The 22,600-nt window shown below is 51.3% G+C and overlaps 1 protein-coding gene and 1 long non-coding RNA gene across 3 annotated transcripts in view; one reads left to right on the forward strand and one right to left on the reverse strand.

The window, feature by feature from the left end:
• The window catches only part of LOC144379449 (uncharacterized), a 707,761-nt gene that overhangs the window by 46,593 nt on the left and 638,568 nt on the right, over window positions 1-22,600 (forward strand). The gene's annotated exons all lie outside the window — the stretch shown is intronic.
• Window positions 916-22,600, reverse strand: part of MAP6 (microtubule associated protein 6) — a 75,640-nt gene continuing 53,955 nt past the window's right edge. The window contains exons 2-5 of one of the 2 annotated variants that reach the window (XM_036082829.2): window positions 21,921-22,134; window positions 19,698-19,894; window positions 1,351-2,393; window positions 916-1,284 (exon numbers count right to left, since the gene is read on the reverse strand). In XM_036082829.2, coding sequence (XP_035938722.2) covers window positions 1,058-1,284; window positions 1,351-2,393; window positions 19,698-19,894; window positions 21,921-22,134 — 1,681 coding nt within the window. In that variant the 3' untranslated portion in view covers window positions 916-1,057. Of the gene's footprint in view, window positions 2,394-19,697; window positions 19,895-21,920; window positions 22,135-22,600 lie in introns of both variants that reach the window. The other variant, XM_036082826.2, reaches the window with a different exon arrangement.

Below are 22,600 nucleotides of genomic sequence, written 5' to 3' on the forward strand. Positions count from 1 at the left end.
GGAACTTCCTAGGTGATAAGACTGTCTTTTGTTGTAATGAGGCAGCCCTTGGTAGTCTCCTGGAGAGCTTCAGGATGGGTGCTGGACACTAGAAAGACCAAACCATGAAACTTTCAGCCCCACCCCTATCCTCTGGGAAGGGGAGAGGGGCTGGATATTGAGTTAATAATGGATCATGCCTACAAAATGAAGCCTCCATAAAACCCCCTGAAGTACGGGGTTTGAAGAGCTTCTGGTTGCTGGAGGTACTGAGAGGGTGGCATGCCTGGTGAGGGCATAGAAGCTTCATGCTACTTCCCCCACGCTGTACCCCACACATCTCTTCCAGCTGGATGTTCATCGGTATCCTTTATCCTTTAATGATAAACCAGTAAACCTAAGTAAGTGTTACCCTGAGTTCTATGAGACATACTAGCAAATTACTGAACCCAGGTGGGGGTTGTGGAAATCCCAATTTACAGCCCACAGTCGGAAGTATAAGTAACAACCTGGGACTTGCCATTGGCATCTGAAATGTGGGCGTGGGGCCAGTGTTGTGCAACTGAGCCCTAAACACCTGTGGGGCCCGGAGCTATCTCCGGGTAGATAGTGTCAGAAGTGAGTCGAATGGCAGGACCCCCAGCTGGTGTCGGATAATTGTTCCATGTGTGATGTCAGAAGTGAAGTGCTGTGGGAGTGTGAGAGTGAAGGAGAAACACAGGTTCGTCCTGCCCCACATCCTCATTATGGGGTCCCGTCCCCAATCTCCTAGCCTCTCCCACCCCCTCCCATCTTACACTGTCTGCTCGCAGGAGCTGGGGATTTCTGTCTTGTCTGGCCCAGATGGATGAATGCAGAGTCCTGCATGCCCAATTTTAAATGTGCACGCGTGCACACACACACACACACTCAAGTAGGACCAGAGAGAAACACTGCTGAGCCAGAGGGACCAGTTTTATTAGATTCCAGCAAGATTATACAGTACGTGTTTCATGCAGATTAAATATGTATCTTTGCCGCCCCCGGGAGGGAGCACTTCCACGGTCAGCTCCTTCCTTGGCATGTCAAGGGGTGAGTGTCAAGGGGAACTCTCAGTATATTCCGCATGGGGGACAGTTGGGATCATGACTGGGGGTAGAGGTGAGACAGTGGGAAGCTGGGGGCCCCTGGGACCTTGAGTCTTCAGAGGCTCGGGGACCACAGGACCTTGGTCTTTTGCTGGTGGTGACACCAGGAGGTCTTGATCTTTCAGAGGCACTGGAATTATAGGAACTTGATTCTTCACAGGCTCAGGGACCACAGGATCTTGATTCTTTGGAGGCTCTGGGACCACGGGGCCTTGATCCTTGAATAGTGCCGGGACCACAGGACCTTGATTCTTTACATGTGCTGCAACCACAGAATCGTGATCTTCCAGAAGTTCTGGGACTGCTCCACCTTGATCCTTGACTGGCTCCGGAACCACTAAACCTTGACTCTTTACAGGCTCAAAGAACATAGGACCTTCCTTCTTTACAGGTGCTATGACTGCAGCGCTTTGATCCTTCAGAAGCTCTGAAACCACAGGACCTTGATCCTTGACAGGTGCCGGGACCACGGGACCTTTGTCCACAGGCTCAGGGACCACGGGGCTTTGATCCTTGACAGGTGCCGGGACCACGGGACCTTTGTCCACAGGCTCAGGGACCACGGGGCTTTGATCCTTGACAGGTGCCGGGACCACGGGACCTTTGTCCACAGGCTCAGGGACCACGGGGCTTTGATCCTTGACAGGTGCCGGGACCACGGGACCTTTGTCCACAGGCTCAGGGACCACGGGGCTTTGATCCTTGACAGGTGCCGGGACCACGGGACCTTTGTCCACAGGCTCAGGGACCACGGGGCTTTGATCCTTGACAGGTGCCGGGACCACGGGACCTTTGTCCACAGGCTCAGGGACCACGGGGCTTTGATCCTTGACAGGTGCCGGGACCATGGGACCTTTGTCCACAGGCTCAGGGACCACGGGGCTTTGATCCTTCGAAGGCTCTGGTACCATGAAACCTTGATCCTTAACTGTTGCTGGAACCATAGGACTTTGATTCTTTGGAGGCACGGGGACCAAGGAACCTTGGTCCTTTACTGGTGCTGAGATCACAGAACCTCCATTCTTTAAAGGCTCAGGGGCCACGTGATCTTGATCCTTAACTGGTGTGGGGACCATGGGACCTGGATCCTTCAGAGGCCCTGAGACCTCAGGAGCTTGACCCTTCAGAGGCTCTGGGGCCATGGGGCCTTGATCCTTTGGACGCTCTTGGATCACAGGACCTTGATCTTTCAGAGGCCCTGGGCCCACGGGACTTTGATCCTTGTCTGGTTCTGTGGCTATAGGACCTCGGTTCTTACGTGAATCACTGGCGAGTTCAACCTGGCTCCTGCAGAAGAGAGAGAGGTAGTCAGTGTGAGGGCCCGAGCTCAGGCCAAGGAGTGGGCAGAGCACAGATTGCCTGATAAGTCTTGGCCTAGTGGAGCCTGGGCAGGGCAGCTCTGGCTGGAGAGCCGAGAGGAGAATCTGATTTCCATGTTCTTAGTGCAGAATGGGGGGTGGGGTGAGGGGCAGGCTCAGGAATCAGTCATTCAATGTGCTTGCCAATTGATTATAACCTGCGCGTGGCACAGAGGGTGGCACCCAGGTGACAAGGCGGTACCGGAGCAGGACTCAGAGTCCTCCTGTGGGTATCACAGCAGCCTGGCCACCCCACACTCCACCTAGGCTGCTCCTCTTGCCTCTGTGGTAGCTGGGACCCTCCTGCAAGCCCGTCCTAGCTGTCTGCTCAGATGGCCCCCCACGCCAGCGCACTGGCCTCCTTCCTGGGGCCTTCCAAGGCTCCTTCCCCCCCCCCCCCAGATCCCTTGTTAAGGGCTGACTGTGGAGAGGGACAAGAAAGAGGGCAGGGGAATGTCCCTCCGACCGCTGTCCCTGCAAGGGGAAAAGTGTTTTATCATGAACATTGTTTAGAATCGCCTACACAAGGTGACAATAAAAAGCAGACTGGCTTTCCATTGGTTTTATCACTGCATTTAAATTCTCTGTCTACAATGCGCCACATTGTTGCCCATGCCACTGCCATCACCCCCGCCTTGGGCAGGTGACTGGCTGGGGCTCCCCATTCTGGCAGTGAAGAGACCCTGCTCCCCTCGCTCTGTCCCCGCTTCTGGCTCCCCCTACCGTCCCTGGGCCTTTGCCCTCCCTCCAAGGCCCTGGGGCTGATTTCCCTGCAGCCGAGTCCAAGCCTCTCACCAGGATTCACTGCGGACGCCGCGTCACCCCTTGGCCCGTCCACCTGGTGGAGAGCAGGTGACATCGCTGACAAGCAAGGGCGAACCCTGCCGCGCTCAGAGCCCGCCAGTCTAGCTTAGAATGCACACTTGTTCCTTGCGGGCCGGGCTGAAATTTGCCACCCAAGAGCAGCCACTCAGCTGGTGTCAGAGACCCTCGCACACTTCCAGCACATTCCACTTTCCAAATCACTTCTCAGAGCTCATTTCAGCAACCCAGCAACCCCATGAAGCCGCGTGGATGTTATTACCCTTACTTGTCAGATGACGAAACTGAGGTCCCGAGAGAGCAAGTGATGTGGGAAGTGAGGGACCTGCATGGACTCTAGAGTCTGGGTCTTTCCGCTCCCGGGGCCTGTGCTCTGTCCCCTATAGCGCCTGGGACACAGTTGCTGCTCAGTACAGGGTAGCTGTTATTACTCTTTTATACTTCGTGGCCAATCAAGTCTTTACGCTTACAACCACTTCGGCATTTTAACAGTTCCTATTAGCTGGGCGCCTGGGTGGCTCAGTCGTTAGGCGTCTGCCTTCGGCTCAGGTCATGATCCCAGGGTCCTGGGATCGAGCCCCACATCGGCCTCCCTGCTCAGGGGGAAGCCTGCTTCTCCCTCTCCCGCTCCCCCTGCTTGTGTTCCCTCTCTCGCTGTGTCTCTCTCTGTCAAATAAATAAAATCTTAAAAAAAACAAAACAAAAAAGTTCCTATTAGCTTTTAGGACTATGTCTTTGTTACCTGCTTATTAAAGCTGGTCCAATAAGACCCCTACTTGCTCACACTTTCATAGCTCCTTATGGTTTCCTCTCTCTGGGCCTCAAGTTTGTCATCTATATCATTGGATATAATGATATTTACTCAGGAATGTATGATTAGAGATCATTAGCACCTTGTCCCAGGATATTACTATGCAATATTACCATTATTTTTCTATTGACTTAGAAGTAAAGTTACACATATTTGGACTATTTTTATTCTGACATGTCATCCCGATCCAGAAGCTTCTTACTGTGTTTAGCACCTTGAGCTACCTGGGGACCTGCATCTCTCAGCAGAGGACACAGTGGCATAGGCAGACTCTCCGTCAGTCCCTCTGGATGGCTCTGAGCATCACAGTGGACAGACAGGGGCCAGGTTGGCTCCCTGGCTCAGCATGACACAGAGCCAGATGGACACAGCTGGCTGCCATCAGTGGGACCTTAGTGTTGGCAGAGCTAGGCAAGGCCTCGAGAAGTACGCAGAATCCAAGGATGGCATTAAAATACGTCTAATACTTGGTGGCTGGCCGAAGAGGAAATAAAAACTGCCCGCTTCAGAATAGAATCAAGCAGGAATTCGAATAGATGAATCCTATCAGGTAGTGAACATCCTGAAGGGGTGACAGAGCTGAGGTAGGAAACACAAAAGGGGGCAGAGCTTAACCTGATCTTGGGAGCTTGCACTGCAAGACCTACCTCACTGGCAGGACATGGACTCGGCATTCCTGGCTGGCATGGAGATGAAACAGGGGAGAGCCCCACGGCGTGGGCAAAATGCACTTCCCTGGATGTTTGAGGCCTTAGCTCCCATGCCTTGCCCCATATTTCTGTTGAATGAGCCTCTCAACCACCTGTGAGCTAAGTAACCCCAAATTTGCTTGGATGAATAACCCTAGATCGCTTTCGCTAGTGAACCTGTTTCCTTAGTAAGTGTCCTTCCTTACTCATGGGAAGGTTTAGAATGAAGACTGGAAATGATAAAATCAAGTCTACAGTATTACCCTTTTTTGGTATTAAGTTAAGGAAATGTCTGTGTAGATTTATTTTGAAAATATTTGTGATGTTTAAAATAATTTGGCGTATTAGGATATCTAACAGATGAACTTTGTGATTCCAATATAAAATGTGTAACGGAATAATTAGATTTGTGATTTTAAGTTGAAAGATATAGGACAATTTTATAAATTTTGAAAACAACGATGGAACTTTTATGGTAACCCAATAATTATATTTTTAAGCTTAGTTTATTTTAAATTATTTATAATTTAATTTAAATTATTTAGGGGAACTGAATTAATTAGGTTACAAAATCCTCCTTACAAGAGATTGTTGAACTTTCCTAGATTTTTGAAGTGTTACTTTTATAAATTAAGCATTCATTTTTAAAACCAAAGCAGCTTTGGGGCGCCTCGTTACCTCAGTCGGTGGAGTGTGAGACTCTTGATCTCAGGGTTGTGAGTTCGAGCCCCACACTGGGTGTAGAGATTACTTAAAATAAAATCTTTAAAAAAAATAATTAAAAAAAACCAAAGCAGCCTCAGCTGGTTTTCCTATGAACAGAACCACCCTCGAGGGCAACATAAAACTCACACTGACCCTGACTGGCCATCACTTGGTTCCACGGTGCCCTGCCAGTGTCCCCATCTGTAAAAATGCCCCCCCATTCCCAGGAAGGCAGGCAGAAGCCGGACGCACAGTGCCTTCTGTGTGTCAGACGAAGCCGAGCCCTCCGGGTGGAAGCCGGTTGGCGAGTGGAGACGGGCTGCCTTCAGCCCCGCTCAGCCCACGGGCCAGCTGTCCTTGGGCACGGCCTACCTGCACAACCACATCTGCAGCCCCGAGCCAGCTGCAGACCTTCTCGGGCCAGCACATGCCACAGGAGCCTCGGCCTCCCAGCCTGCGTACCCCCTCGTAAATGAGAATAACCCGTTGAGTTTATCTTGGCTTCTGTGCTGCGTATCGCCTGCAAGATCGTGGGCAATTACTCAACCACGATAGACCTCAGTTTCCCCGCATATAAAATGGGGAGAACAATACAAAATTCAGGAACCGTAACAACAGAGGATTGGATGATCCTGTTGGGCAGGGATGTGAAATCACAATTCTTGACATTTGTAGAGTGCATCAGACGGTGACGTCCATTCCCATTAAGTGCAGTAACAGCTTCTCACAGATGCTCACGTACACCTAACTGCAGCCCACCGGACCCTCACGGCAGCCCCGGACGAAGGCAGGGAGAGGGGCGGCGAGCGCTGCACGCTCACCCTCCGTGCACTGCCCTCTGGCCAGCCCGTGCTGTTTTGTGCACCCCCAGTGCTTTGTTGCTTTGCTCCTGCTGCCTGGACTGCCCCCTTTCACCCGCTTTGCCCTGTCTGTCCTCGGCGGATCCGCTTGCTCAGGCCCCATGTCCTCACAAGGTCCTGGTGGCATCTCCCCGAACGAGCTTTCCCTTGCTGTACCACTGTACAGTCTCCCACGTTCACACGTGCCCCCATTAATGTCAGTTCCGCCCCCCGCCCGGCACTCCTTCAATCGTGAGCTCATCCTCCCGGCCTGCAGCCCCAGGGCCCAGCACAGTGCCGGCAACAAAGAAGATCAAATGGAAAGATTTACAAATTATTATTGCTGAGACCTGCTTTATCATCTATCCCATGGCCCCAGCCAGAACCCCAGAGTCATCCCTGATGTCTCCCTCTTCCTTAAAACCTTCACCCAACCCATCAGGAACCACCTGTTCCAGCTCCTAACATTTCTCTCTTCAGTATTCCCACGTCCTTCCCTCCTTCCCTGCACCCCCCCACCCTGTGCCACCATCTCTGTGGACCATTGTCACAGCCCCCTAACTGGTAGCCTCACCTCCTCCTCCAATCCATTCTTCAAACAGAAATCAGAATGACCTTTCCAAAAAGCAACCCCTTTCCCTGCTTACAACTCTTCACGGCTTCTTGCACTCAGAATAAAGAGTAAAGCCTGTCACACGGCCCCACCTAGCTGACAAGCCTGCTCCCGCTGCCTTCCCGGCTCTCTGTCCCCTCCAGCCTCCCAGGACTTCGCTCTGCTCCTCAGTATGCCCTGCTCCTTTCCATTTCTGGCTTTGCATGTGCTCTTGTCTCCTCCCGGAACATTCTCTTGCTCCCTCTTGCCCTGGTTAATGTGACTCATCTTCCATCTCTCAGCTCACTGGAGCACCTTCCCAGGGAAGCCTTCCCTGACCCCCCCCATGTGACCAGGTCGCCTGCTGCAAGCTCTCCTAGTCCTTGGCCCTCCCCCACCCCTTAACACAGCTCATGACTTGCATTCTTCTGGATTAATGTTTCCCCTACTGGACTGAAGCATTCAGAGGGCAGGACCAGGCTGCCTTTGCCTATCACTGTGTTGTCTCTACCTAAAACAAAGGAAAGGACCCAACTAAATACTTGTCGAATGAATGAATAGATGAGAGCCTTCCTGTGCCAGGCTCTGTCCTATTTGCAAAATTTAATGTTCCAAGGTTACATGAGACATCCTAAGTCTTAGGAACTTAATTTTCTGCCCTTCTTCCTGTTACCATGGAGACAGGCAATGCCTCCTGGGTATACACACACTCTGCTTTATCAGAGTCTGGAAGCAGGATTATGGAGCCCGGCCCAAGACTATCTGGAAAAAGGGCTTCCTTCCCTCCTGCTGGTTCCTGCTCTTGCACACAATTCTAATTCCATCATCCACCCATGTGGTTTTCTTTTTTTTTCCTCCCTAGACTGTCTCCTGATGCACCATCAAAGCAGCCCAGAGCTGGGGCGGTGCTCATGTAGGAGGGCCCTGTCCATGAATCCCCTGCCTCCACAGCTTGGAAAAGCCCTGGGGAAGAAAGAAACTCCTATTTCCTGAGCAGGAACCATGTGCCAGGCTTGGGGCCAGGTGCTTTAACATAGATCATTTCTTGGAATGTAAAGAGCAGCCTGCTGGGGGAGAAAGTGCACGGGCTGGGCTAGGGGCCACAAGAGCTGGGTTTGAATGCAGGCCTTTCTAGCCCATGGGATCTCATCATGGGCATGCCAGTCTCTATACCTCAGCATCCATAATTTATACGATGGGGATTACAGTGCTCACCTTTAAGGGAGGATTAGTATACGTGAACACACGTGGCATGATCCCTGGAATATGGGTGATGTTTAGTAGATGTTAGTTCCAAAGAGGGACTGAGTGATCTAGTCCAATTGTGTTACTCTGCAGATGGGAAAGTGGCCCAGAGTGGGCAAGTGACTCTCCCATAGCCACACAGCCCATGGATAGCAGGTCCAGGACTAAAACACAGGCCTCTCGACATCTTAGTGGATGGGGTGGGAGGGGATGGAGCAAACTCACTGGAAGCAAAGACGCACAGGCCGACTGCACCTCAGGGCCTCTGGCAGAAGGTTGGGGAAACAGTGGACGGGGCAATTTGACGGCTTTGCTCTCCTCCTGTCTGCCCGCATGGGCCTCACGCGGGAGCTTTTCCTGGACATAAACAAAGCTTCCAAGGAAGCTTGTATAGGAAATGCAGCTACTAGAGGGGGAGGGCCAAGAAACCATCTCTGAAAGCTCATTATTCTTATGAAGAATCTGCAGGAGACAAGGCATTCTCAAAACGAGAGCTCCCGCTCCTGCCTCTCTCCCGCCCAGACTCCAGGCAGCCTCTGTTTTAGCAAGGACCGTGGTGTTCGGTGGTGACCTGCCTCTCCTGCTGTGGCCCATGGACTGTTTTGTTCATCTGCACATCGCCAGTGTCTGGGGTCGGACTCATAGTAGCACCTGCAGAGATTTGTGTAACGGATTGCTGGTATGTAGCTTTTTCCCTTTATTCTATTTTTTTTTTCTCTTTTATCCATTCATTGGACAAAGTCAGCTGAGGCCCCCTACTCTGGGCTCGGCCCTGTGCTGGGGGCACAGGAGTGAATGACACCGGGGCCCGTAAGGAGCCCCCCGTGCGGAGCCAGGGACAGACCCGTGAGCACACGGGGCACACTCTAAAGCCGGCACCCCCACCCGCCCCGGCCCAAAGCCTTCACCGGCTTGTGGCTTTTCAACCAGAGAGGCCCAAAGGCCCCTTTGCTAGGGAAGTCCTCCCTCCCTGCTCTATGAAAGCACAACTCCTCACGAGCCAAATCAAAGGTGTCCAGGGCTGGAAGGACAGACCCGAGTCATCATCTGCCCGTCTCCCTGCCAGCTGGCCCCTCCACTGCCCACCCCTTGGGGGCCTAGTGTTTAGACCCCGAGCAGAACCCTGCTTCTGTGGGCTCCGCTCCCTCCCGTTCCTGCCCCGGGCCGGGTCCCCTTCCGAGGAGGCCATGCTGCCTGCTCCCGGACGGCCTTTCGGATATCTGGAGGGAGAAGCAGCTGTGTCCTTCTTCCTGGAGTCTCTGGGCAGTAGACACCTGACAGCCGCTCAGATGTTTGGTTTCCACATCTAGGCGGGCTCCCCATCCCTTGGAAAGCGTGACCCCCAGAGCTGCCAGTGATACTGCAGGCGTGGTCTCCAAGCAGGACACAGTGCCTCTGCCCTGGGGTCCGTAGCTCCGTCCCCAGAGCTCTGGGCCGCGTCAGCTTCCTCTCAGCCACGTCAGCGCTGCTGCCCGGCACCCCTCCCCAGCTGAGCCCCTCGCCTCCTCAGCAAGCAGAGATTCAGTTCCAGAGCCACCTCCTCAGTGAAGCCCTCCACCTCCAGGGGCCAGTCCTCCTTCTCCTGTGTTCCCACAGAGCCGTCCCCGCTCATAGCAGCCCAACTGCTCTGTAGCTGTCTCTCCAGACTGATGGTGGGGGGCGGGGGACGGTGGTCTGCTTCACCTCTCCCTCCCTCCCTCTCTCCTCCCCTCCCCCTTCCTTCCACGAACATTTAATAAATGCCTACTATGTGCCGAGCCACTGAATTGAGTGGAGAAGCATAGACTCTGGCATGGGCTGGGCACAGCGTAGGAGAGAAGTTGTAAACATAAGTCACACAAGATCAAATTCTAGCAGCCACGGTTACCTGACACACAAATCCCGTCCAATTTTAACTGTGTTTGCACCTTTTTGTCCTTTTCTTGATGGTTTTCTAGCAGGGCTTGACATACAATGTGGCACATTGTATTCTCACAGCAGCCCTGTGGGCCAGGCAGGGGGGACGTGTGCCGGGGTGTCACCCGCACCCCCCATTTTCCAGCTGTGGGTGGAAATGAGGCTCAGAAAGGGGAAGTGAGTTGCATAAGGTCACAGAGTGAGTTTGTGGCGATGTCAGGACTTTAACCAAGGAGCACAGACTTCAGTCAAGCTCTTTCCTCTCTACAACAATATCCCTGAGGGATGGGACTTCAGCTAGAGAGATTCCAAATTCCTCCGCAGAGGTCTGAACGGGGTCTGGCCTGAGATGACCCTGACCGGCTCCGCCTGGTGCAGAAGACTGGAGCTGCTGACCTCTGCAGGTCCCCAGCTCTAAGCTCCCAACTGCATCTCCTGAGAGACTTGCCCCTCTGGGGGCCAGGCCCCCAGCAACCAGTCCCCCTTCACCTTGGCCCTTCCTGCATCCACTACACGACGACTCCCCCAGGCTTACCACCTGGTATTCAGCAGAGCCTGTAAAGAAGATAGTCCCAGACGGTCTGAGAGCATCCTGGTCTGAGAGCGCCCATCTACGCCCATACCTGTAAGCCCAATACAGCTGCCCATCAGTCCACCAGCCTAGAGCCCCCCAGAGTCCACCCAGATGTGGCACATCAACACAGGGGGAACAGCTAGGACTACAGCTAGGAAAATTGCTGCCACCACAAGGCTTCATTCTGGGTGGGGGTGGGGGCTGCCGGGCAGAAGGTGGGTAGGGGTAGCAACTGTGCGGATCAAACAGCATCTGGGACCTTCCTATGACTCATTTCCCATAGAGGATGAGAGTACCTAGAGTCCTTGAAGGATCTGGAGCAGGGACAGGACAGGATGAAGAAGCCGCTATTTTAGGAGGAGGCACATCTTCACAACCGAAATCCTAGAGATGGCCCCACATGCTGGACAAAGAGTGAGTTTTAAGTAACCCAAACTTGGCTTTGAATCCTGGCCCACCCCTTACAAGTTGTGTGACTTTGCCATTTAATCACTAAGTCTTGATTTCTTCATCTATAAAGATCTCCAAACTCTCTAGCCTTATCTGAGGATTCAGTGAGGACAAGGGCGTGAAGGCCAGATAAACATCCTTCCCCTTCCCCGAGGCTGTGCCAACTCCGCATTTTACCAGCATGGAACCACAGACCCCGGGCCAGATTCCTGGTTCAGATTCCCCGCCAACCACTCCAGGCTCCCTGCAGCAGATGCGTTCTTGTGAAGCGCAGGGAGATGGTTGCCCAGGGCGCTCGATGACTACGTTTTTTGTCCTGTGTTGTTGCTGTTTTCCTTTTTGCTGTTAAAATAGCTTTTCTAGATATAACCTGCTAAGAAAAACTAAATAGACTCCCCACTGTATAATAAGAATTTCAAAACGCATCATTGGTTGTTTTAACACCAAGAAGGCAAAGGCAAAGACAGCATGGACCGTCTCAATGGGCTGCCAAGAAGCTGATAATCCTGCTAATGACCCTTCTTAAAATGGGAAGTGCTGAACTAAGGCAACCAGACAATAACAGGCTCAGTTCTGGTCTAGCTCTGTGCTCCCGGGAACTTGCAAATCAATTTTTGTCCTTTCTTTCCACTCCATCTAAAGCAAAGGATGGGATCTTGAGCAATTAATCAAAATTGGTTTCATGTGTCCAGAGCGGCTCAATTAAAACGAATGTGTAATTGCGGAAATGGAATCCGAACCCGGTGATTACAGGGTGTGCCCAAAGAGGAGGGGCCGGGGAAGGGCTGGGGGAGGGAGGGCAGCAAGACCCAGCACTAGGTGGACTCTAGCTCAGGCTGTTGTGTGACAGAGGGAGTGGATTTACCACATGTGGCTCCAGCCACCACACCGTTGGGACCCAGGGTGGTCAGCGGGGGTCAAGAAAACCATCCATGAAATGAACTATTGACAAAACCATCCATGAAATGAACTATTGTCAACTTTGCAGTTGACAGTGGGCTTTCACATGCCCCCTCATTGGGTCCTCATAACAGACCGTCCTGCAGATCAGAAGCAGGTATCACCAGCTATGAGAACTCTTACACCTGCTATCCTAAACTCTGGAAGCAAAAATTCAAATAATACTATGTCCCTTGCTAACCGAACTCCTACTTTCTGGATTTGGGAACCAAACAGATTTGGAGAGGGATAGATACTTGTATTACTGTTATCTCTTTGGGGCTTAAAGAGATTAAGAGACTCAGCCAAGGTCACACAGCTAGTAAAGAGTAGATCTTGGATTTAAAACCAGGCCTGTCGGCTCTAATTCCCAGTCCTTCTTCCTAAGAGACCTCCCCATGGGGATGCCTCTCTGCCGTCATGAAGTTAGGAGATCTGCATTGGGCAGGGGGCGGGATTAGCTGACCTGTCAAGATTACCCTGTAACCAAGAGTCTATGATTTTTTGAAGTCAGGCCTGCTTAGAAAAAAGTGGCTACGTAAAGAACAGGGGCAGGCTGGCCATTGTAAAACCAGCCATCAACTGCCCTGTGATCTGTGCCATGACCTCTCTTGAAACCACCCCTTTCGTGTGAGCAGAGACAATTATTAAGCAGAATAAAGCCTTGCGGTGGCGCCGTGGTGGATATGGAGGCAGATGGTGAATATCATCATTCATTCGTTCACTCATTATTCATTCAACAAACAAATTTTGAAGACATTCTCTGAGGGAGGCATTGGGCCAGCAGCTAGGGCTACAAAGGTGAACAGAAGGAGCCCGTCCTGACCCCTGGGGGAGCACAGTCTGGTGGGGAGACACACACACACGAGCATGTGGTACAGTATATGTGGTGAGTTCTGTGATGAAGACACACACAGGGAGCATCTTACCCAGCCTGGGAGGTGCGGGAAAGGCTTCCTGGAGCTGTCCCCTGAGCGGAGTCTCGAAGGATGAGTTAGCCAGGTGGAGAAGCAGGAGAAGGGCAATCGGAGCAGGTGGGGCGGCGTGGGGAAAGGCATGGAGGTGAGAAGCAGCATGGTGCACTGGGGGGACGATAAGCTTCTGTGGGCCGCAAGGAGCCCACGGATGGTTGGAGGCAGGGGATGACATGGTCAGAACTGCATGTTCTAAAGATCTCTCTGGCAGCTTAAATCAGCGCAGCAGTGGCAGGAATTTATTTACCTCAGCATCTGAGGCTCCCTTGGCCCCGGATAAGATGTCTGGGTTGATAATGTCAAGTTAACAAGCAGTTGGGGACCATTTATATGAGGACAAGGGACAGAGAGTTAAGCTCAGTTCTACTGTTTGAAATAAAAAGCACAAGATGGTGGTCTCTGATCCAGTGCCTCAGGAAATGGACACCAGTTTTATCTTGGTATCCAGTACCAAATACATTTCTTACGAATGAAAAATTTGTTGGATCATTCTGTGTTCAATAACCATGCATTTTAGTTACCCAGGCAGTTAATTTAGTACCCAAAGGAGAAAACCTGTATATTTGGCTGAGACAGTTGGTCAATTCAGTCGGGATGTTTGAGCCAGTTGTGTGTGGAGACCTGATCAAATTCTTAATTCCCCCTATTTGTATCTGGGTCCCATGATTTAAAGAAGATCCTAGGTAAGCCTGCTGGAGGGCCTGCTGTGGCCTGACCGGACTGTGGCACTGCGAGGTGTGGGTGTAGTTTCCAGCTTGTCTGAAGCCTGACTCACTTCGGGCCAGCCCCGGCCTCCGTCGGGTGAGGGAGGGGAGCAGTGCAGGCTGTGGAGCAGAAGACCCAGGCTCCATGCAGGCTTCCCTTCTCTCTGAGCTTCCCTTCTCTGTCTTTTATATTTTGGGCACACACCTGCTCCACATGAGGAGAACTCAATAGAATGGCACAGAAAGAAATGTTTTGTGGGCGGTCAATAAATGTAAATTGTTAAAATATTGCTTAGGTCCATGGACTCAAGGTGATTCAATAGCTAGAATTCTTTAAAAGCCTTTTTTCTCAAAAAAAAAAAAAAAAGCCTTCTTCTCAGAGTGTTTGCCCCAGTCAAACTCAAGTATTGTCTGAGATTACCTAAAGCGAACTATCAGAAAGATCGTGAACACGGACATTTCAAGCACTGAGAAAGGAAGGGGGAGGGCCTGAAATGACCCGTATTTAGTGTCCGCTGTGTGTCATTTCACCCTCGGTCCTCTCCTCTGAGGTGGGGTCAGTGTCCCCATCTTCAGAGGAGGACAGCAAGGCTGACAGCGCTTAGGGAAAGACATTGGGTTGCACAGCTGGCAATGATACCATCCATGAACATTGTAAACGCCTTGTAAACTGCCAGTGTTAACCGGTTCACATGATACAGTATGCGTTGGTGCTGGTTCTATTATTACAGGTATTCTGGGATGGTCTCGGTGTTCGGAGCATCTGTGCAGCAGATGGCAGGGTGATGGAGGAGGCTGGGCTATGTGCCTGCCTCCGCAAGAGGCGAGTCTAAGAAAGGTTTCGTTCCATTCCTTTGAGACCGTGCCTCTCCTGCCAGTGGGCTCAGGGGGGGCTGGGATGGGGCCCCGCCTTAACTGCGGACGGTCCACAGGCTACATGCTGAAAGAAACTTTTATACCTGTGGTCTTGAAAACGTAAACTGCTTTAAGACATCTTAGCGGTAAAAGGACCTTGAAACCACGATGACACGTTAAGGGGGTTTATAGCCTTTGTGAAGTGGGACTTAACACTTCCCAAATCTAGGAGAAGCAGGTTATAAATTTTTAAACCCTAGCGGGGAAAAACCCCCAAACAAACAGAAAAGGATTTCATAAGAACACACAAACTGTAAGGAAGAATGACAATATGCTTATAGCTAATTTAGCAATAATGACCTATTTTAAAACTAGAGGGCTGGTTTTAATTTTGTGAGCTGTTTGGGGAGGCGACACAAGTAATGAGCTATAGATTTGCCTCCTGGGCTTGGGGCAGCATCAGGGCACATGGAGAGGCCGTGGCTCCGGGTGAGGCCTGAGCACTGGTCACACCAAGCTAGCAAGGCTCTCTCTCCACGTTCCTGCCTGCTCCGTTCCTGGGTCCTTGCCGCCTGACTCTGAGTACATCTCATTTTCTCTCAGCTTATCATCAGTGTGTTTTTCTGTGGGTCTTCTTCCCTCTCTGTCTCTATTTCTACCTCTTTGTTTTTCTCCTGTCTTTCTTTCTACTTCTCTCAGTCCCTGGTTTTGATCAAAACAATTTTTAACTGATCACAAAAGAGCTGAATAACAGGCCTTTATGTATGTTTTATTTATTAAACAGAATTTTGTGTTCTCTGCCTTATACAAAAGCAGGCAGGTGGGTGGAATGTTTTCTGTTCATCTGGAAAACAAATATATAGTGGGTTTTCATATATACGATCCTTGATTGATTCCCACCATGGCTTCTCCCCAAAACCCAGAAATTGGGGACCAGAAGTAGAATAAAAGTCCCAGCCTAGAGCTCCTAGCCTAAAGCAAGAGAGGACCTGTGGTTGTTGCCCGATATGTAGGTAAGGGCAAGAAGCATGATGGCAGGGAGCATGCAAAGGTCGGGGGGGGTGAAATCTGGGTGTATGGAATGGAGATCCCAGTTAGTAACCGCCCACTCACATGGCACCACTTTCCATGACGGTCTCTGCCACTTTCCAGCCCTTGTCTCGACCCTCCCTGAGTGAACTGCTCCCCCAGGACCTGAGCTCACCTGGTGTTGGACCCCTCCACACCTTTGCTCTTGCAGCTCCTTCTGTCTGGCACGCCTTGGCCACCCCAGACTCTGTTCACCTGGTCATCATCACCTGCTCATCCATTGAAGTTCTCCCTGATCCATGGAACCAGCTAGAACAGGCTCCTCCTTCATGCCCCACAGTGACCAGAGGTGGGGTCTCAGTCATCCTGGTTCCCTAGTGCCCGGCACAGTGCCTGGCACATAATAGGTATTCAATCAACACATGTTAGTAAAAGGAAGAGGGATCCCATACTAAAAGTATATCATCTTTTGTCTCCCACTTTAGCAGAAGGCTATCCAAGCGGTTAAACCTGGCCCTAGCTCTGAGCTTCCCTCCCAGGTCTGCTCTCCTGCCTGTAGGCCTGCCCCACATGGCCTGCACGCCCACAACCCACCCATTCTCCAAGGTTCCCTCCCCGATGCAGCCTTCTGACGCCCCACTCCTGTAGGAAGAAACCTGTCCTTCAGATGAGCACCCAGCTCCCTGGTCTGTTGTTACCTTACTTGGCCCTCTCTTGCGGCTGTTTCCACTCCCCCGTGTTGGGCACACACAAGACTTCCCCCCTAACCCGCACAGCGAGCCAGCCCCCAGAGGGGGGAACCTTCACAACGACCAGATTAAATGAGTTAGTGAAGGCATCTCTGCCATCTCTTGGGAGGAGAAAAAGCCAGAAGCACCAGTCCTGCAGGGTGACGGGAAGGGGGTGGAGAATTAGGACCCAGCCTCCCAGCGCGGCAACGCAGTGCTGGGCGCAGGCGGTCACTCATCCCCAGCAACATGGGATCAAAACGTTACACTACCTTGTTGGCCAGTGGGTCTCTTGGTCCATCTTCGCCTTTCCCAACACTTAGCTCTGACTGCTTGCAATTAGTATCTGACAGGCAATCTAAAAGAGTCAAGCTGCATTAGGGAGAACCCCAGAAAAACTGCAGGGCACAGCTCATCTCGTGGAGAGCGGTTCAAATGGCAAAGGTTGATTCCTTCACCTACTCAGCTGGGCCTTACCAAGGAAATAAGATCAAGAAAGTGGTATTCGTCTTTAGCATTTATTTATACTTGGAAAAAGAACTGTTTGTTTGTTTCTGAGCAAGCACAGACCACAAGCACGTCACAATCAATTGGCTATACATGAATATTTTTTGTCATTTTCTTACTCACAGCAGGAATGAAATAGCACCAAGAGAGGTGTGCGCTACACATTACATAGACAATCTGTGGTACGCAACAAAACCCAGGCCACAAAATCGTAATTAGACACTTCCTGTCTGCCTTGGAGAGGCAAAGGTAGAACGGACCGGTTGGAAGCACCAGCAGATAACAGAGAACTTTGGGGAGCCAACGCACAGCTTTAGGCATTATTTTTGCAGGCAAGCAAAGCAGACAATAGGAAAGCTTCAGGCCTTGCTCTCTTGCCAGGGGAGCTCAGGAATCGGTAGGGAAATATACAAAAATGGACAGCCAGGCGTCGGAAGCTTGGTCATCTTCAGAAAGGCAAAACGGAAACACTGCTTGTGAAACCAGAATCAGTTTCAATCAGTATGTTTGGGATGCAGAATAAGACTGGCTGAGTTCTATTTGTAAACAGTAGAAATCAAAGGAAGTTTCTTGCCATGAAGTGACACATTCAAGAGTCAAAGTGAACTACAAATAAGAGTTTTCCCAGTCGCAGGATTAAAAAGACGGGGAGCCTGAAGGGTCGAAAAGACATTATATGGGTCACGTCTCAAGCTGCAGGTGGGGCAAGGGTTGGAAATTCAGTCCCTGGAGCTGCAAGGTGGGTGGGAAACTACAATCTGGGCGAACAAACTTGAATCAGACACGAGATCAAGTCGTATGTATCCTTCTGGTTGTGCTCCTGTGGAGACAGACGTGTGTAATGCCCAGCACGTCTCGCATGGTGTCTGGCACACAGGCATTCAGCACGCGAATATGGAATGAACGTTCCCCTGTGCACTGTAAAGTTTGATTTACTTGATCTGCAAAACATATATGACTGTTCTATGGAGAAATCCAAATTGCGGCTAACATCAACATGCCTGACTAATGCCAGACCTCAGGAGAACGAACATACATTGGCAAATTCTCTGGATAAAGTTAAGATCATGTTGATAGAGCTCTCTGGTTAACGTTAAGATTAGTGAGCAAATAGCTAGAATCAGTACTGAGGTCTGCTCTGGTCATTTCCAGACAGGCATCAAAACGTGTGATGCACGAACACTGAAACTCACTCATATTTTCTACCTTCTTCAAAAGTTCTTCTCAGTTCCACGCCCTGAGATAGAAAGGAAGAGGACGGTGGCCCTGGCCGAGCGCCTCATTTCTAGGAGTCCTGTTCTCTTAACAAATGTGGCCCACAAAGCACACGCTCAACGAGTTTGTGAAAGACTTCTCCATCAGCCCCAGGGTGACCAACAAAATGGCGCCAACAGAGACTTTGCTGCTTGAATGGTCAGAACAGGAGAGGACTGGGGAAAGCCCTGCTTCCTCCACACCACAGGGACCACACGGGAGCGCCGCGGTGAGGAGCCGGACGACAGCCCGGCCATGTCACGGTGCCAGCAACAGGAAGGACTTCAAGGACAGGGGCAACAAAGCATACCGAGCAATGTACACGTCACAAGGTTTGCAAATGTAATTTTGCCGGTGGGTATGTTGGGTTCCCTCATGAGCACTAGGGGTCTTTCTACAACTCTCTGACTACCACCTACAACACAACTCTAGCACAACTAAGGTGCCCCTTGCCGCTCCCGGGGGCGTTGGCCACACAGACACGTGAAACACAACACGGTGAGAGCTGCTTTTATTCATCAGTGAGGTCAAAAATGCTTGCTAATCACTTAGTAGGGAACTCTCCTAATCTTCAGCTAAGTCACAGACATTTCCACTAATCTGAAGCTCAGCACCCTCTGTCCTCTCTGAGGAACAGAGCAAACACAGTTCACGAAGGGAGAATGAACATGGCCGTGCTTGGCACGGCATCGACTTCCCACCTTGTGTTTCTCAGAAGCAAGGAAGCCACGTTCTCAATACACTACCCCTGTCCCCTGAGCTTCCCTCCTCAGTCATCTGTAACCAGTCGCTCTACAAAACTGGGTACACAGAGGAGAACAGTCTCCTCACACTGTGTTCATCTTCCTATGACGTCTAGAACGTACCTAAAACACCCTGGCCTGCTCTGAGTCATCAGCGGCAGATTTATCACTTGGCATACAATTTCAAGCCCACTGATAGGAAACTAAATGTAGTCACACGTTTCTAACGGAAAAGTCTATGAGAAAAATTACTTGAACTTAACAGACACAATTCATCTTATGGACATTAAGGCCGAGGTTTTTTGCTTTTTAAGTATTTCCACAAATGCTGTCCATCGCTGAAGCCCAAAGGCGAGCGTCTCTAGCACGTGATAACCCTCTGAATTTTGGAAAAGAACACATTCACCTAAAGTTCAGAACTGATCCCTGACACAGACCTCGGGGGAGAAGAGGAGGAGGGCACCCTACGGGCATTCCCAAGCGTGACTGGGAGACTTCCAGCCGCTGGGAAGGGCCTCTGCGTGCTAAGGCCTGCCTGCCTCCCTCGGCAGCCGGCGAGCAGTCTCACCTGCTGTGGGAGGCACAACCAGGGAGCAATGCTTCCCGGGGTTCCTGGTGTTCCGGGGGCCCCGCGGCATGGACCCCTGCGCCGCGCTTAGCCCGGCCGGTCTCGATTTGGAGAGGAGGCATGCCGCTCGGGCTCGGAGACGGCATTCCTCCATCGGAAGAAACCAAACCAAAGAGCTCCTGGAACACTCAGGACCAAGGCAGATGAGAAACCTCTAAGCAATTTTGTGGCCTTTTTTGTTGGTTGGTTAAAAAAAAAAAAGAAAGAAAGAAAGAAAGAAGAATAAAAGGAAAATGCAATGAAATTTACTCTTTAGCCTCAGCCAGTTTATTGTTCATCTCTTTACTTTGCTCCTTGTCTTCGGGTTGGGTGGCACTGGGGCCCTCTGCGCTCTTTTTCTTGGAGGCCCGGCCCGACGCCACCTGCTTGTCTTTGGCCTTCCTCGGGGGCTTATGGCTCGCTGAGGTCTTTTTTGGTTTGGAACTCTGAACGCTAGGTTTTTCCACCTGCTCGGAGAGACAGACAGACAGACAGACCGCAAATACAGAAACACAGAAAGGGAGGGAGTGGGAGAGAGAAGTTAGAGAGAAGACATGATTAGCTCAACGGTAACTGTCATGATGACACTTGACATCGAGGAAGCACAGCGTCTAAAGTGTTTTCAGTGACACAGGTCATCTGGCTTCTGAACCGGCTGGTCCGTTGTGGCCACAGGCTCACAGGCCACAGTGGCAGCCCGGCCTGGTGGCTGTCACCACGGAACCACTGTGGTGGTGGATGATGTTACCGTTTTGCAATACCTGCTGCCCCTCCCTCTGGGAGAATCGCTTATACCTCATCCCTCATCACTCTGTTCAACTCGGGCAGGCCTAGGATTTGCTTTAGTCGATGAAATGTGAGCAGAAGGGCCAGGGGTCACCTCCAGCGGAAACGGGAGGGTCAGCCCGTGCTTCCCAAAGTTCTCTGCTCCTCGGCCATGAGGGAGGCTCTCCGTCACCCTAGGGCCACACTGCAGAGGCGGCAGGGGGTGGGGCTGCGGCCACCCATGATGGACAGGTATTCATGGGAAATAAACCTTTGTTGATAGAAGATGCAGAGATTCGGACGGGTTTATACCACTGTATAAACTGGCCTTTCCTTTGTTTCTGTCTCCAGGAAGGTGAGCTTGTGTGGAGAAATGGGCCAGGCAGTCTCCTCTCAGAGCGGCCTTCAGCACTGCCCACCATCCACTCTTCCTTTCCTGCTGGCTCCCTGGATTGTTTTCCCTAGAGCAGCCCTTCCAGCCCATCCACTCCCCCCAAACCCTCGGCTCTAGCTCTACCCCCCCCCACTCCCAGGAGATGGCCCAGCCTTCTCTTTCCCGAGAACTCTGGGGCCACTGTGTATGGTCCCTCAATATGCCCTCCATCTCTGGGTTCACTTTCCCCAAACTTCCCTCCTTCCTCCCCTTGAGTCTTCTTTTGTGCAAAGCCAGCACTATGTCCTGGGCCCCACCTTGTATGTAGAAGATGGGCAGAGATGCTGTTGGGCCTCACAGGCTAGGTCATTCATTCAGGGAGGTCCAGGGGTTTTCAGTCACCTCCGACCTGTACATCCTGGTTTGCCCGGGCCTGAGGGCTTTCATGGAATGTGGAATTTTCAGTGCTCCAAGTGGAGGAGTCCAGTCAAGCTGGCTTGGTTACCTACTTCACCTATAAATCGGTCTTGGGCCAAATAGGAAACTCGACTTCAGTGTAAGACTTACAGACAAAAGCAGAGGGAAGGATCTCACACTTTTCCTACTCTTGTAGATAAGAGTGGATATTTGCACAATCCCATGTGGCTTGACTTCACAGAATCAGCTTTGGCATTTATGATTGCTGCTTCCAGCTGAGTCTCCAACTCCATTCTCCCCCTCATTCCCTCATGAGTGTGTACTGGGATACAAATAAGGCAAAGTAGTGTTATTATATGGAAATCCCTGAATCCACTGGAAGTTACTTAGAAATGTACATCATTCACAAACTGTCTATTATAGTAACAAATTACCCGGAACACATCTTGCAGCTGATGAGACAGGTGCTCTGTGACAGACTAAGAGCTGATGGTGCATAGTGTTTACAGACGAAAAGGATAAAAAGGAGTAAGGAAGTGTCCATGGATTGGAGCCAAGGATGCTGCAGGGGCAGGGTGGGGAGAAAGCCAACGAGATACCTCCAATGGCCAACACTTCAGGGGCAAAAGCCATTGTTTTAAGAAGGGGGGATTGAGGGCTCAGGTGAGGTTTTCTGCAAATTTTTTGGGGGGGGTTCTCTAAATCAGAAAAGCTGGTTCTCTGAAAACCTGCCAGTCTTCAAGCTGTTTTATTTTAGGCACTGTTTCTTTTTAACATTCCCTTTGCATTTAGCCTCTGGGCTACCAAGAAGAGGAGGAATTTCCCAGGAGCCCTTGGGGGCTGGGCCAGGTGGGCAGGAGCCCCGGGCTCACACTTTGCTGCAGTTAACCCCCCGGTTCTAGGTTGTGCTGAGGGGTTCCCCACAAGATCTGTCTCACCTTTGGGGATTCCTTTAAAGGTTCGCTGTAGAGGCTGCGTATTCTTCTGCGATCAATGACCTTATTGTCCGCGGGTGTTGGCTTGTTGGCCTCCCCTTTGAACTGGGCACTGTAGCTGGTCTCATGAGCCATCTTATCATCTGGGGGCTTGTACTGGGGCCTGGCTTTTATCGGTTTCACAGGCTTGATGTCCGTCCACGCTCTGAATTCATTTCTGTGAATCAAAGAAAGCATAGGTTATATGAAACACGATCTGTGGGGATGCAGGGCTCCCCGTACAGGGCTGCCAACTCAGCAAGCTCGCAGTCAGTGCTGGTGCTGCTGACGGAGGGGTGATTGAGCAGTGAACTGCCCTGTCTCCTCATGGGGAAGCGCGAGGTTTCCTTCCTGCCACCTTGACGTAGGCTGTGGCAATAGCTCTTGTAGGACGAAGAAGCTCAGGCTCCCAGCTACCACTGTGTGATCATGGAGAGGCAATTCTAATCTTTGGGCCTCGTTTTTGCAATATCTCAAATGAAGCTGAAAACACTCAATCCACTCTGTCATGCACGGGTTCAACCTCTATGATTGAATGCCTGCCGCGTGTGAGGTCAAGAGGGTGAAAATGAGACGTGTTAGACGGTGTGCTTGGTACGCCGTGGCCAAAAATGCCAGTCCCCTCCCCTGCCTTGTCATGATGG

The sequence above is a fragment of the Halichoerus grypus genome, chromosome 11, assembly GCF_964656455.1.
Source record: "Halichoerus grypus chromosome 11, mHalGry1.hap1.1, whole genome shotgun sequence".
In the NCBI taxonomy this organism is placed as follows: domain Eukaryota; kingdom Metazoa; phylum Chordata; class Mammalia; order Carnivora; family Phocidae; genus Halichoerus; species Halichoerus grypus.